Below are 15,115 nucleotides of genomic sequence, written 5' to 3'. Positions count from 1 at the left end.
CAACGCATGTACAATATTGTAAAGTTTATTCTGCTGAATAAACCATGACAGGAAACAAACATGATGGGGTCAATTTGTTCCTTAACATTGGTAATACTGCGTACATTATTTAAAAATATACTCAGGCACTTAATTACTTGTGTATTTACTTATTAGAATATGCAATGATAAATATTGAATTGACGAGTTGTTAATATATATAACAATACAAAATATATGGGTATGGTTTTACACCTAAATTCACCATATTGACACAAAATGATAACTGCAAACCCACCTTTCGCTGACTGGAGTCCAGTTGTTTCTGTGAATTGCAGCAATCCATTTGCTCCTCTTTCTATAGCAGTCTGTAAAAATATACCTCCGATTTTATGTCAAATCTAGTTGTACACTCAATCGCAAAGCTCTTGAAGGAAAAACGTTTCCGTTTTTAGTACATCATTGTCGTGTAAACGTTCCCTCAATTCTAAAACATACCCACTTATTATCAAATTGTCTTACTAAAGGGATAGGTAAAAGGTGATATGGCAGCTACTTTACCAAATGCAGTTCAGTATTGTTGGTAATTGTCACATGCCTGTGTACTTTTTTAACCAAGACCAACAATTTACGTTAAAATGTGTAATTAAAAGTGTTTTTTAGACCCAGTGACTGGTCACATTTTCACTATTTTGAACACTTTTTTTATAACTGTAGTTTATTAAATTAACTTTGAAGTACCTGATATTCAATGTAGTTTCTCAAATAAGTTCCTAAAAGCTGCATGCATAATTACATGGAATATACCCTGAATGTGTGTTTTTTTTTTTTTTGCAGATGGCTGCATGAAACGAAGAGAAAAGGAACCCCATTTTCAGTGCAATAAGAGACTGCGATCATAGAAAACATTTCGAAAGCTGCTCTCTTGTCTGTATGGCATCAACAGATGATGTTAAAGGAATAGTTCACTTAAAAATGAAGATTCGGTCATTTACTCAACCTCAAGTATGAGTTTCTTTCTTCTGCTGAACACAAAAGATGACGTTTTGAAGAATGTCAGTTGATGGACCCCATTGACTTTCAGTAGGGGAAAAAATACAATGGAAGTCAATGGGGTCCATCAACTGTTTGTTACCGAAGTGAACTATTCCTTAAAAACGTCATTAATACATCACAAACTGTTTCAGTTCCTGGTGATAATGAACATTTACCCTGCCACACTCATGCTGAATGATACTAGTATTATCTTATAATTACAATACAGCTGGTTTTATTAGTTTAATAAGAAAGACTGTTAAAGAAAAATCAAATTATATGCATTTTAGAAACTGGGTTTTTATGGTTTTTAAAATCCCACGCAACACTATGGTTTATACATTTGTTAAATTGAAAGGACAAGAATAACTGAATAAATACATCAAATGTATTTATTAAAATCAAGATTTGTTCTTAATTTACTGTACCCCATGAGCTTTTTTCTTTTAAAAAGGAGTCAGTGAGACTGCCAGTGCTTCATTTGTTCTTTATTGATATGGTACTATTCAGATGGAAACTGCAAATGTATGTGTAGTAGGAAAAAATAATTCAAATTTTAATCTGTCCATGTAAATTCTGACAAATATATTCAATAAATTTGGCTCAGATGGATATTTCAAATCTGAAACCTGTTGCCTAGAGTCCAAATGAATTTGCTTCACACTTTTGAGTGATGGTCCAAACCACCTAAACATATTTTATTCATCACATAAAACTAAATATTGTAAAAAACCAATCAACTGTAGAGGAAAAAAGAATGAAATTTAATGAATTTTCTTCAACAGCATAACTCAAATATAGTGAGTTAAAGAGGTTCATTGCTTAATCAAGCTAAATATGCTCAACGAGAACATATTAACAACAAAAAGAAATTAAGCTCCCCCTTCCAAAATCTCTTCTCAAAAAATAAAATAAAAAAAGGAAATTAACAACTCAAGAACAAAAGGCACCTGTTTTGTGCATTTGCGTCCTCATTTCATCTCGTTTTTCAGCTATGCGACAATCTACTTCTGTCAAAATCATCAAAGACAGCTGAATTATGGGTTATAGCACACAATACATACTACAGTAAAAGGAATACTATAGTATAGAAATGAATATTACACTATTACAGCTGCACGACAGTATAAGAAGTACTTTAGTATGATGTACTAAAGTTAACAAACTCAATAGCACTAAGGACACTATAGTATAGAGCATACGATAGTAATGCCGAAGCACTATAGATTTAACCCACTGATCTACGTGAAATCTACCGGTTGGAATATACACTCAGTGCCAAAATCGATTTCCCAAGATTCTTCTAAAATGGCGACCACCTTAAGAGCAAAATCAGCTTTAGGTAAACATCAAAATAAAAATATATATATATATAATAAAAATAAAAAAAAAACGGCCTGGCAGCAACTCAAAATGTACATGAAGACCCACACATGCGCTTCCTGTTTCAGCTCAGATGAACAATAATTAAAATACTGATAAATGAATTCATCCTTCTAGATAATTCTTATAAAACACAAACAGAAATAAAGAGAACAGGGAGGAAATGATCAGGTGTGTAGTGTTCTGAACAAAGCACAGGCTAATCGAATAAAAGCGAATGCAAGTCATACTGACGGAAAGGAGGAATGCGAGAATGAAGATTAGTGCCGTTACAAGACATCGAGACGGCTCGTAACTGATCATTTAGGAATTTCAGCTCTTTTCCGGCATGTGGCGCTGCTGATGCCAGGGAGAGTGTGGAGTGTCCAGAAACGGGAAATTAAAGTTTACCTGCGCTTCCTCATCCGCGACGTGTCTTGATGTGTTCGTCCTGCGACTCAAACTGCCTGCTTCCTACTTTTAAAACGTCCAATCATGGCACGCGAGTTTGCGATAAAAGAAAAGAAAGGAGGAAAAAGAAAAGCAAATAAGAACAGAGAACATCAATGATCAGGAACCTTCTTTTGTAAGCCTCAGAACTAAGAGGAGACACATTTTTCAAGATTTTAAATAGAATTATTATTGTTAATATTTTTTTTGTGTGTTTTTTTCTGTTTTCCTTAATACTGCGATAGCTAAAGTTTAGGAGGCTGGTTTCTTTAGGTCTCGTATTTGCTTGACGAGGTACGTCTTTTCGTCGTTAAACTGCTCGTCGTCCGTGCGATCCTTCTGAAAGTTGCTAAGGAAGTCGATGAGTTTCGTTTGGTTCTTCAAAAGAATGTCTACGATGGGCTGCGTTTTATTTGGATTGGCCACAAACACCTGAGGAAATACAACAACAAAAAGATTCTTACAACTGGGAAGCATACAATAAGTTCTTTTTTCAGTATGATTTTTTGAGTCTCTCACACCAAGCTGTAATATGTAATATGCGTTTCATATGAACCACTTTTGATGAATATAAGGGTCCCACTTTCTGTTAGGTGTCTTTAAAGGGATAGTTCAGTTTGAAATTAATTTTTGATATGTTTTAGCTTACCTCAAGGGCATCCAAGATGTTGGTGTCTTTATTTCCACAGTAGTTTCAATTTTGATATTTTTAGGTCAAACCGTTCTTGTCTGTCAGTCATATAATGGAGGTCTATGGTCACCACCTCAAAGAGCATGCACAGAGAAGTCCAAATTAAACATGATTAAATGACTCGTAAATGTAAGTACACACTGATGGCCTAAAACACGAAACGAGCAGTTTGCATATAGTTTTACCTCTTGTAACCACAGCCACGTCCAAGTGATCTGAGGGCGCGGGCACTTTGTGTGGTAACAAGAGGTAAAAACGATATAAATACTGCACAAACCGCTCGTTTCATGTCTTAGGCCATCAATGTGTACTTACATTTACGAGTCATTAAATTATGTTTAATTTGCACTTCTCTGTGCATGCTCTTTGAGGTGGTGACCATAGACCTCCATTATATGACTGATAGACAAGAACGGTTTGACCTAAAAATATCAAAATTAAAACAACTGCTGAAACAAAGACACCTACATCTTGGATAGCCTTTGAGGTAAGCTAAAATTAATATATAATTAATAATAAAAAAATTATAATTAATTTCAAAGTGAACTATCCCTTTAATCTAGTACATAGTAGACACTTAATGTGACATATTCCTATGGAGCCACTTTATATTCACAACTTTTTGATATTTTTATGGCTTTTTTGTAATTCTGGAGTTTGACAGCCTCAATCCTGACATTGTATTTTCCATGCAAGGAAAAGAAGGGGGAAATTCAAGTAGTGTCTCAAAGTTTTTGTACCTTAAAGACATGGAAAGCCTCAAACTGAATGTTGGGGCTCTTGTCCCTCAGGAGATTCATCATGAGCTTCAGGTTCTCTGGTTTACTGATGTACCGTGTCATGACTGTGAAATTGTGTCTGTCGAGGAGCAGTTCACCCAGCAGCTGTCACACAAACACATGATGTTAATGACAGGACAGGCTCCAGACGACAGAAATCAGACGTCAGAACACACACCTTCAACGATTGTCTCTTGGTCACGTAGTTCTCAGAGTGAAGCAGTTTCTCGTAGTTATCAAAAACCTGGAAGATCGGAGAGAGTCATTATAAAATCTCAGCTTTTCACAATTCTATGAAAAAATGTACAAAAAAACAACAACAATATTTTACCGCGTCATAGTTCTGTTCTAAAAATTCCGACACCAGGACCTTGTGTCTTGTGAGCAGGTCCTGTGAAAACAACAACGAAAAACAATATATTTAGTGTCATTTCCCATTTATCAAATAGTTTATGTATCAATTAGAGCTGCACGATTACTCATTAAAAGATCAAAATTCAATTCAATTCAATCGATGTTCAACCACTCAGTCTTGTTATTTCTCTATAACATTAAATCACAGAAGTACTGGGATAAAAGTTTATAGTTCGGATATAAAGACTCAAGTACATGGAAGAGATCAAAATAGAATAAATCACCCAGAAAGTAACTTCAAATAACGATTGTATCAATTACATAGTTACACCAGTAGATGGCGACAAGTGACTTAAAGGAGTAGTTTACTTTAAAAAAAAACTTGCTGATAATTTACTCACCCCCATGTCATCCAAGATATCCATGTCTTTCTTTCTTCAGTCGAAAATAAATTAAGGTTTTTGATGAAAACATTCCAGGATTTTCTCCATATAATGGACTTCAATGGGAACCAAACAGTTCAAGGTCCAAATGAGAGTTTCAGTGCAGCTTCAAAGGGCTTTAAACGACACCAGACGATGAATTAGGGTCTTATCAAGCGAAACGATCGCTCATTTCAAAAATAAATAAAAAGGCCAACGTTTTATAAGCACAAATGCTCGCCTTTCTCTGTTCTGTGATGAGCTTTCGTGACTGTCCTGTTCGAACTCGTTCTTCAAAATGAACAAATCTTTTTTCAAGTCATGACTCAAAGGGTCCTAGATAAGACACTTATTCATCGTCTGGTGTCGTTTAAAGCCCTTTGAAGCTGCACTGAATCTCATTTGGACCTTGAACCGTTTGGTTCCCATTGAAGTCCATTATATGGAGAAAAATCCTGGAATGTTTTCATCAAAAACCTTAATTTCTTTTCGACTGAAGAAAGAAAGACATGGACATCTTGGATGACATGGGGGTGAGTAAATCATCAGCAAAAGTTTTTTTTTAAAAGTGAACTACTCCTTTAAAACATGTATTAGTCATTGAATCATTTAAGAGATTTGTTCAAAAAAGTGAGTACTTGAATCATTCATCCAAACCAATTTGTTTTTAAATCATTTGTTCAGATTCATTAAACATTTTAAATAGCAATTAAAATGTCAGAAGTAAATTACGTAATTTTGTTAAGTTATCTGTTCAGAATCGTGATCTGTTTGAAACAACGTCTCAATTTATCCAGAATCATGCAGCTCAAGTATAAATGAATAATGTGATATTTAATAAAACATAGCGTTCACCTTAAAGGTGGCAAATGCATCAGAAGCGATGTCAAATGTGGACATCTCCACGTAGCTGAAGAAATCTTTAAAGTGTTCAGAGTGGAGGACGATTTTGGCGAGAGGTTCATGCCGGATGCACTCGCGCAGCATAATCCCACAATTCAATGCCACCTGAGGAGTCTCATACCTGCCACGACATCACAGTAGAAACGTCACGTTCACACACACAAATTAATGCTCAACAGAGGCTGTGTTCAGGTGAATGGAGCTTGATTATTTCAGATCTACTTCATGTTGGCTGTTCTGATATTGATGCTGCATGCATCCATTTATTGCTAAAATGAATGGAGTGATGGAAGGAAAACTGCAACATTTGGAAGCCTATCCATGCAGGAAGTTTGTAAGTAACATGCTCACATGACGCATTTCAAAAATACCGATCACTTCTCACCCTTTGAGTAAGATGAAGAGAACTTCCTGATGAGAGCAGAAATATTCCACCGTTGGGCTGCGGGTGCCGATCTGCCTGCGCAGGATGTTGTTGAAGATCTGGCAAACGTCCTTTTTACCCTTTTTTTATTATTAGAATCATCAATAAAAAGAAAAGAGCAAAAAAAAAAATGTATGTTCAAACAACAATAGAGCAAAATAGATGATAGACATATGTGGATACCACAGACAGAGATAACTGACCCCAAAAGTTTGACTGCTAGTGTGAATATAATACAATTATAATGTAACTATAAACTAGTGCTGGGCGGTATACCATTTCGTACCGAAAACCAGTGTATATTTCTGTTATGATATTAATTTTTAATATACCGCCATACCGATTTATTTCATTCTCTGTGCCGCGCGACACTGTTTCAGGCGGACCCTTTAAAATGTTGCACATGTAATCATCGACTGCGAGGCGAGGCTGAGGTGCTCTGGTGTTACGTTACAGGGAAGATTGATGCTGCAGAACTATGGCGTTATTTTCCTGTCAAATATCGAGAGCGCATTATTGTAGCGCGAAAGTACAATCATATAATGCGCGAGCGCGAATCTCTCTCAGATACACGTTGCTCTTGTAAGAATAGGGCTGCATCCGAAATTGAATGCTTCCTTACTATATAGAATGCGAAAAACAGTAGGAGAGCAGAATAGTATGTCCGAAATCATAGAATTCGAAAAACAGTAGGCGAAAAGTACCAGGATGACCTACTACTTCTGGCGAGATTCTGAAGTGCGCATACGATAGACACTTTACTATCCCATGATGCCACAGGAGAGGAGTTGTTGTCGTTATATTTGAAAATGGTGGAACCCGGAGACGTTACCCGGCTGCACATAAAACGTGTTCAGTGCAATCGCGGATCTCTCCTCTTCCCCAGATAACAATTTTAGGTTATAAGAATGTTTTCATAACGTTCCCATTACGTTATAAAAACGCTATTTCTGAATGTTCTAGGAACATTCAAAACGTCCGTTTTTTTAGACGTTGTATTAACGTTATTTCTTGGTTATAAGAACGTTATACGAACGTTATATAAACGTTGTATTTTAACGTTATTTCCTGGTTACAAGAATGTTAAGAAATAACAATTTTATTAAATGTGATGCGATCTGGGAAAAACCCGACGGATGTCGCGCTGGTACATTTTCAGTAAAGTCTAAATACAGATTGAATGTCAGTTTTTGTCAAAATTGTGTTTTTATCAAATTATTATTCTATAATATCTTGTTTATCATCTCTGAATATATCTTGGGAAAATTCCCGTTTAGCTTTCCTTCTCTCAACACAACAAAGACAGTTCACCTATCAAAATAAACCACATAACAGAATAAAGTCCAGTCCTGGGTGAACTACAACAGCACGCAAGTTATTTATTTATTTATTTATTTTTATCCAGCGTTATCGTGTGGTGTGATGCGGAGCACAACAGAGTTTGAAGCTGATCGTTTAAAAGATCTTGCTCACCTCTCAATCGTCCAATTTCAAAACGGTTTTCACAGGTTGAATTTTGAGTTCGTAAGCCTAATCTATGATGATTACTAAAATATGTGATATGAAAAAAAGGCAATAAAAAAGACGCTAGCAAGACGTGACCTGTTTTTCTCAAAATTCCGTTTCTGAAAATCATAGCGATCAGCCGACTTCCGGTAACCATAACTTTTGTTTTGTTATAGACAAACTATAAAAAAAATAAAAAAATATTTGGAAAGGGCTTGAACTCAGCTTTAATATGGTCTCAAAACCTGCAATGTCAAATTTCACCATGTGGTGGGTTTTCCCAGATCGCATAACAAATGCTTTGAACACCTGATCATGCATAAAAAAAAAAAAAAACGTCATAAACCGGAAAACCGGCTTGATTTCGAAGAAAAAAAAAAGTGATATAAAATTTTGGTCAAACCGCCCAGCACTAGTATAAATGTTAAGTTTTTTGTAGTGCTTTGTATTATAATGTCATTTATCGTCTTAAAGCATCCTCACCTCAAAGTCGATGACCTGGAGGTTCTCCACCAGTGAGATGAGCAGGCCGCTGTTGTAGAGCTCTTGGGCCAGCTGGGCCACCGTCTCTGTGTGCGGCTCCTTATCGTTCGTGCCGTACAGGATCTCCTTCATCAGCACCAGACATTTCGACACCTCCTCTGAAGCCTGACAAACACACACAAAAATATACTGAACATGTGTATGCAGACTGCAGAGCATATGGTATCAACGCCACATATTGCTCTGAACACCTAAAAGGATTCTGGGTAATTTCACATAACACAAAGAACATCATTAGCTATTTATCAGCTGCTGAAACAGCTCAGTTTGACAGTGTGGAGGCATCGTGAAGCGTATGGATTTTCCTCCAGCTGGAAGAATAACAATCAGCAGGATCCCAGCGCTTCAAACGCTTGACTTTAGCGTGAGGCTGCTGAAAAGGGCCTTAGCAGGCTGGTGAAAATGAGCAAGAGGTCGGGCAGTGGAGCGATATTCCCACCTCTGCGACATCTTTCTACTCTCAGCACCAATATGAGAGCTTCCAGGAAGAAATCCAGACTCTCACTCATATGGGTCTCTGAAAATGGGGCTCAGAATGAGCAAATTGGGCGTCTTAATGACATTGAGATGGGTGGGCTAGTTTATCTGAACTAGCCTAATTCAACAAACCACTGCAAAATCTCTTTTGGAAGAATAAAAGCTGTGTCTTTAAAAAGATAAGTGCAAATCTGCATGTTCACATTAGTCTGGTGCATATTACTCACAAAACTGCCGTTTTCATGTTACACTTCCCCTTTAACAGCAGATAATAAACAAAGTTGAGCAGACTTTATGCTAATATTCAAAAGCGTGGCTAAACACAGTCATAGTTATCAAAATGCATATGCTGTTCACTGCTGATCTAGTGCACTGATTTAAAACTCTCATTTGCCTGAGGACAAGCCCGTCTCTGAAAAAACAAATGAAAAATGCAAAAGCACAATGGAAAAAAATCTGCAGTGGCAAGCAGCCTGATTTAGAGGATATAACCAATGATGTTATGGTTGAAAACAGGTATGATGTGTCTGAGGTTAAAGCTGTAGAGACCTAGGAAAACTTCAGTATCATCACTCAATAGTCAAGTTCATTATGCAATCATATGAGAGATCTGGAACAAGTGGGGTAGATAATGACATGGAATTAAATCCTGGGAAAAGAGGGGAAAAATAAGGGAGAGAAGAATTCTGACCGGTGGACCACCTAAACACAGAGTGGCAAATTCATTAAACCTTACAGTGACTTTTGTGCCGAGTAGGAGTAGTTCACTTTTAAAAAAACTTTTGCTGATAATTTACTCACCCCCATATCATCCAAGATGTCCATGTCTTTCTTTCTTCAGTTGAAAAGAAATTGAGGTTTTTGATGAAAACATTCCAGGATTTTTCTCAAGTCATTTCGTTCATTCAATGAACGAATGAAATTAACTAAATGACTTGAAAAAAAGGTTCGTTCATTTTGATGAACGAGTTCGAACAGGAGAGTCAGGAACGCGCATTACAAAACAGAGCAAAGCGACCATTTGAGCTTATAATTTTTTTTTAAAATCATATATTATATATATACGTATATATATATATATATATATACACAATTTTTTTTTTTAAATGAGCGATCGTTTCACTTCATAAGACCCTTATTCATCGTCTGGAATCGTTTAAAGCCCTTTGAACAGTTTGTACTGAAACTGTCTTTTGGACCTTGAACCGTTTGGTTCCCATTGAAGTCCATTATAAAGAGAAAATCCTGGAATGTTTTCATCAAAAACCTTAATTTCTTTTCAAATGAAGAAAGAAAGACATGGACATCGTGGGTGACATGGGGGTGAGTAAATTATCAGCAAAAGTTTTTTTAAAAAGTGAACTACTCCTTTAAACAGGCACTAGATAGGACATTCTTTTTAGGATCAGGAGTGATGCTGTGCAGTCCCAGTAAAGTATGCCACATTGCAGCGATCTGTTGATTTGTGTTCATGAGTAACATTTTATCATTGACTACTATTTTGAAGAGTTGTGTAACGAACGTAATGTGTGGAGAACAAAAGTGAAAGAGTAAACAAGATGGATGAATTTTGTTACTCCCGTCTCGGTAACACTTTATTTAAGACTAACATGACACCTGATAGACACCAGCTTGGACGATGCTCCTCACCAACAGTGCTCAGCGCTTCTTCTTTTTCGCCATGTCTGCACTGTTACCCGATATAATGCCTATAGTCAGGTGATAAAAACCCCCAGAAACTGCCGGAAAAAGCTGTACAATGACTATACTATAAACTCGTACCTTCTCTGTCTTCTTGTCCTGTTTGACCAGGATGGAGAGGTTGTCCTTAAGGGTCTTCACAATTTCTGTGGGGTTCTTGTGAGATTTACCAAATAGCGGCATGGTAGCGGCCGTGGACTTCTAGCTGTAGAACAGGAAAAATAAAAAAAGTCAATGGCTTTGATGGCCCTCTTCAATTCTGACAACAAAACACTGAGACAGAAGACAAAGTCTAGCAAAAGGAGATAAAGGAGATAATAGCCTGAAATATTTAAACGGGAAATTTGACAATTATCAAAACCAGCACACATACATACTGTTCTTGACTGAATGTATGTTTCTCATGATCTTTAACAATCTTGGGATCTAATGTTTGTTGAAATGACACAAGTCCCGAAAAAAAATGCCACTTGAAAAAATAAAAATGATATACATTAAACTTTTGATGACTTGTATGAGTATGTTCCTCCTAGTAGTGCAAATGTTCCATTAAAGCCAGTGTTATTTCAGTATTATTTATATATTATTATTGCAAATAGTATATTTTATATTTATACTATTTAGATATTTTAATTATAGTTTAAGTTGTCATTTTGTAAAACTTTTTTTTTTAAATACTTTTTTGGAACATATTTATTTGGTTTTAGAGCAAGATATCAGAACAACAGACAATTTAGTCCGAAGAACAGATCTTTCCATTAAAGCTGGAAGTTTTTCATCTAATATTTACATTTTCTTTTTTAATCTTTTTTTATTACATTTCTTAAATTCTTAACACCGATTTAAAAGCATTTACATGTCACTAAAATTTATAGGGCTGTCAAACGATTAATCACGATTAATCACATCCAAAATAAAAGTTTGTGTTTACATAATATATGTGGGGGCACTGTGTATAATTATTTTGTGTGTGTGTATATATATATATATATATATATAAATACACACATGCATGTATATTTAAGAAAAAAATATTATTTATGTATAAAATATTGATATTTATATATAATATTAATTATAATATAAATTTGTGTTTACATAATATATGTGGGGGCACTGTGTATAATTATTTTGTGTGTGTATATATATATATATATATATAAATACACACATGCATGTATATTTAAGAAAAAAATATTATTTATGTATAAAATATTGATATTTATATATAATATTAATTATATATAAATCTATATAAAGTATATACATGAAAATATTTCAAATATATACAAGCATGTGTGTTTATATATATATATATATATATATATATATATATATAAAATAATTAAACACAGTGCACCCATATATTATGTAAACAAAAACTTTTATTTTGGATGCGATTAATCGTGATTAATCGCGATTAATCGTTTGACTTCCCTAAACCGTTATGATCTGAAACTCCACTTCAGTCTGTCAGTAAGTAGCTTCAATTATCATGTAAATTAAAGACAAATACACCCTTCATTGTTCCAGCCTTGAACAAACATGTACTTTAAACTAAACTAAATGATTACTATTAATTCGATTCAATGAATCTGTTCACAGCGGAAACAAACGCATTCGACAGGGTTGACAGCAGAATGTGATGTGAGAGGAACAATTATAATGAGGGGAATATTCACTGTTTTTCCGAGAGAACTAAGTGAAACTTGTGACTGGTAATCCTGTGATCTAAGAACCTAAGGTGTGTGTGTGTGGGAGAGAGAGAGAGAGTCCAAGAGTTAAAAACTTCCTGTTCCTTCACCTGTCAGCAGCTGATCTTTGAACAGATTCTCTTTATATTACCGCTGCGTTCATTCAATATACATCTTACAATATTAACACCCGACCTTATGACAGATTAATGATTACATAAAGTACATATAGTTTGATAGTCCCTCCTTTAGAGGATTCTTTAAAGAAAATATTCAATCGTTTTTTGAATACCGATCATACTAGCACACTCCACAATCTAGGTGTGGGAATAACTTGCAATAATTCACTATGTAAACACTGAAAGCAATAAAACCAACACCTGATTCACGTCAGTAATGAAGTCATAAGTCGTACTCAATCTCCAGAAACACATACCACCCTCATCTTCCCGCGTTTACTATCACAATACCACCTTAACCATCAAAAGGCCCATTGCAGAGGAATGTCACATGACCACATTTATCTAACAGTGAGTGAACAGGTCCTCTGTTTGCTGTGTGACAGTTTTAGGAATTTGATAGTCCTCGGCAAAGAAAAAAGTAAGCGCTCCTTTGTTTACTATCTGTAAATACCACCTTAAACACCCTAGCGCCACAACATTAGAAAATAAAACATGAAATAGAAGGATTTAGTCTGAAGCACTGGACATAGCCTAGATAAATGAGAGATGAGAAACCAGTTTGAATTACTACCAAGGAATTGAGCACCAAACAACAACAGAATCCCTAAATATATATATATATTTATATATTTATAAGCTGAATAAGCTTTTTGTGACCAAAAACTGAAAATTGTGCTTACAGATTCATTTATATTACCGAAAAATATTTGGAAACAGGGTTGAGCTTTAACACTAAAGTCAAGATTTAAGAAAAAAACATATAGCATTACTTCCCGATATTATGAAGAAAATACTCAAATGATGTCACTCCTTGGGTGTGACAATTTTAGGGAATGTGTCACTTTAGAAAAGAAATTTAAAAGAAATCATAATAAATAGATAAAAACATTATGCTGTATCAGGGTTGTTTAAAATAGGTGGGACACAGCTAAACATGTAGGTCATTAAAATGATTCGTTTTTAATATATAACAGTTCTATTAAAAAATAATAAAATTAATTTACAATGAGTTGTATTCAACATTTGTATCAATAAATTATGTCGTTCATTTTGACATTGTTGTAATAGTTCTCCAAAATAAAATATACATTATCATTGGACTGCACATAACATAAAAAAATAATAATAATAATACAAAAACAACGCTAAATGTGTGCCATTTCACCGTCAGGCGTCAAATTTGAGTGACAGAATTTCCATCAGGACTGTAGGGGAGCATCTGACAGATTTGATACTGGTGTCGTGCTAAAATGCATGTTGAAGTGAGTGAGCAGGCCCTCCAGTGCATGATCTGCCTGTGTGAGAAGGCCTTGCAGTGGTGTGATCTGTTGTTTCAGGCCTGTTCACCCAATTCAACACAAACAGCAGCAGAATTACAGCGTGACACTGAGCGAGCCACTCGTTACAATGCAACACATTGCGAATATAACGTTACAGTCGAACAGAACGACAGACGGTCACAGTAACAATGAAGCAGACCAGACGCTCGAGCTCAAACACTCACACACACACTCAGTTTGTCAACCATGTTACCAAAAACAAGCCCGACATGCGGAAAATTGGGCGTACGTTTAGCTTATTCTCTTGCGACACCAAAATAAAGGCACACCGCAGTAGCCTGAGAGCTTATGTTGGTGTTCGACGTTATACGATATGTAGCCATTATTTCGATATCGCGTTTGTAATGTCTGAAATGTTGAATACTTACAGTGCTGTGATGTAATTGTGTCTTCTGCGGCTGCTGTGGTTCCTGTGTGTGTTCGCGAGCAGCCGTCCTGATCACGCCAGCAGCAGCAGCAGACTGTGTGTGTGAGAGAGAGAGAGAGCGCGCACGCGCTGGGCTAAACGTCAGAGGAAAGTGTGTATTAGCGAATTAAACACTGACTGAGACTCAAATGCGTATATCTGCAGAAGACATGATGGGTTTGTAACACAAACTCCCTGTCTCGGTGCCTTTCCGCGGTTGAAAAATGATCTGGGATCGGTTCTGTGACCGCCCGTGGCAGTTTTGCCTGTGACGTATGAGCTGATCTCAGATCAGAATGCTGAAAGCCGTCCTCCCGCACTGAGGCGAGGCGTCGTGTTACCCGGATGTGGATGTGTTCAGACTGTATTATGAAGAGATATACTGACTAAAATAAGTGCATGACTCATGATTTTGAATCACGACGTTTTATACTAGTATCGCGTCATAAACCTGCGTGAACTATTGATCGACACTGTCATAGCCAAAGTCTGCGTGTGCACAGTGTGTTACTTAAGCAGAAACTCTGAGTCACTTTGGCTGGTTCATAAAAATCTGTGCAATTCTTAAAGGTTAAATTAAAACTAAATCTATTTTTTGAGGGAAAATGTTATACTAACAATGTGGGTTTCAAATACTCTTGGATAAGATTAATTTTCCTCAGATTTTAATAATATTTCCTATGTGCAAATGTTTTTTCTTGGAGTGTTTAACTTTAGGTTTTCTTAAAATTTAGATTTAAAAAAATTCTAAAATAGACTTAAATGGCAAGTTTTGGCACAATTATTTTACTTAAAGGATTAGGCAATTCACAGAAAAAATGAAAATGATGTCATCATTTACTCACACTCATGTTGTTTTTGACCTGA

At 35.8% G+C, this 15,115-nt stretch overlaps 2 protein-coding genes across 2 annotated transcripts in view; one reads left to right on the top strand and one right to left on the bottom strand.

Annotated features, from left to right (window-relative positions):
* Positions 1-1,906, top strand: part of cdadc1 (cytidine and dCMP deaminase domain containing 1) — an 80,455-nt gene extending 78,549 nt beyond the window's left edge. Inside the window, exon 9 of the mRNA XM_039687860.2 lies at positions 817-1,906. Coding sequence (XP_039543794.2) covers positions 817-881 — 65 coding nt within the window. The 3' untranslated portion in view covers positions 882-1,906. The remainder of the gene's footprint in view (positions 1-816) is intronic.
* Positions 1,758-14,507, bottom strand: cab39l (calcium binding protein 39 like). Its single transcript, XM_039687870.2, has 9 exons — positions 14,211-14,507; positions 10,708-10,831; positions 8,389-8,553; positions 6,361-6,479; positions 5,928-6,096; positions 4,628-4,687; positions 4,475-4,540; positions 4,258-4,401; positions 1,758-3,258 (listed from the first exon to the last, which is right to left on the bottom strand). Exons 2-9 carry the CDS (start codon positions 10,807-10,809, stop codon positions 3,079-3,081), a joined length of 1,005 nt encoding a protein of 334 aa, XP_039543804.1. The 5' UTR covers positions 10,810-10,831; positions 14,211-14,507; the 3' UTR covers positions 1,758-3,078.
* Positions 14,508-15,115: the final 608 nt, after the last annotated feature.

The sequence above is a fragment of the Pimephales promelas genome, chromosome 6 (assembly GCF_988280905.1).
Source record: "Pimephales promelas chromosome 6, fPimPro1.hap1.1, whole genome shotgun sequence".
NCBI classification, from domain to species: Eukaryota; Metazoa; Chordata; class Actinopteri; order Cypriniformes; family Leuciscidae; genus Pimephales; species Pimephales promelas.
This window is presented reverse-complemented; position numbering and strand designations above follow the sequence as displayed.

Excerpts from the sequence above, each read along its gene's own strand:
- cab39l (XM_039687870.2), bottom strand. The coding sequence starts at position 10,809 with ATGCCGCTATTTGGTAAATCTCACAAGAACCCCACAGAAATTGTGAAG. Across the intron at positions 4,541-4,627 it reads TAGAACAGAACTATGACGCG|GTTTTTGATAACTACGAGAA; the intron begins GTAAAATATTGT and ends CCGATCTTCCAG. Across the intron at positions 3,259-4,257 it reads AGGCTTTCCATGTCTTTAAG|GTGTTTGTGGCCAATCCAAA; the intron begins GTACAAAAACTT and ends GTATTTCCTCAG.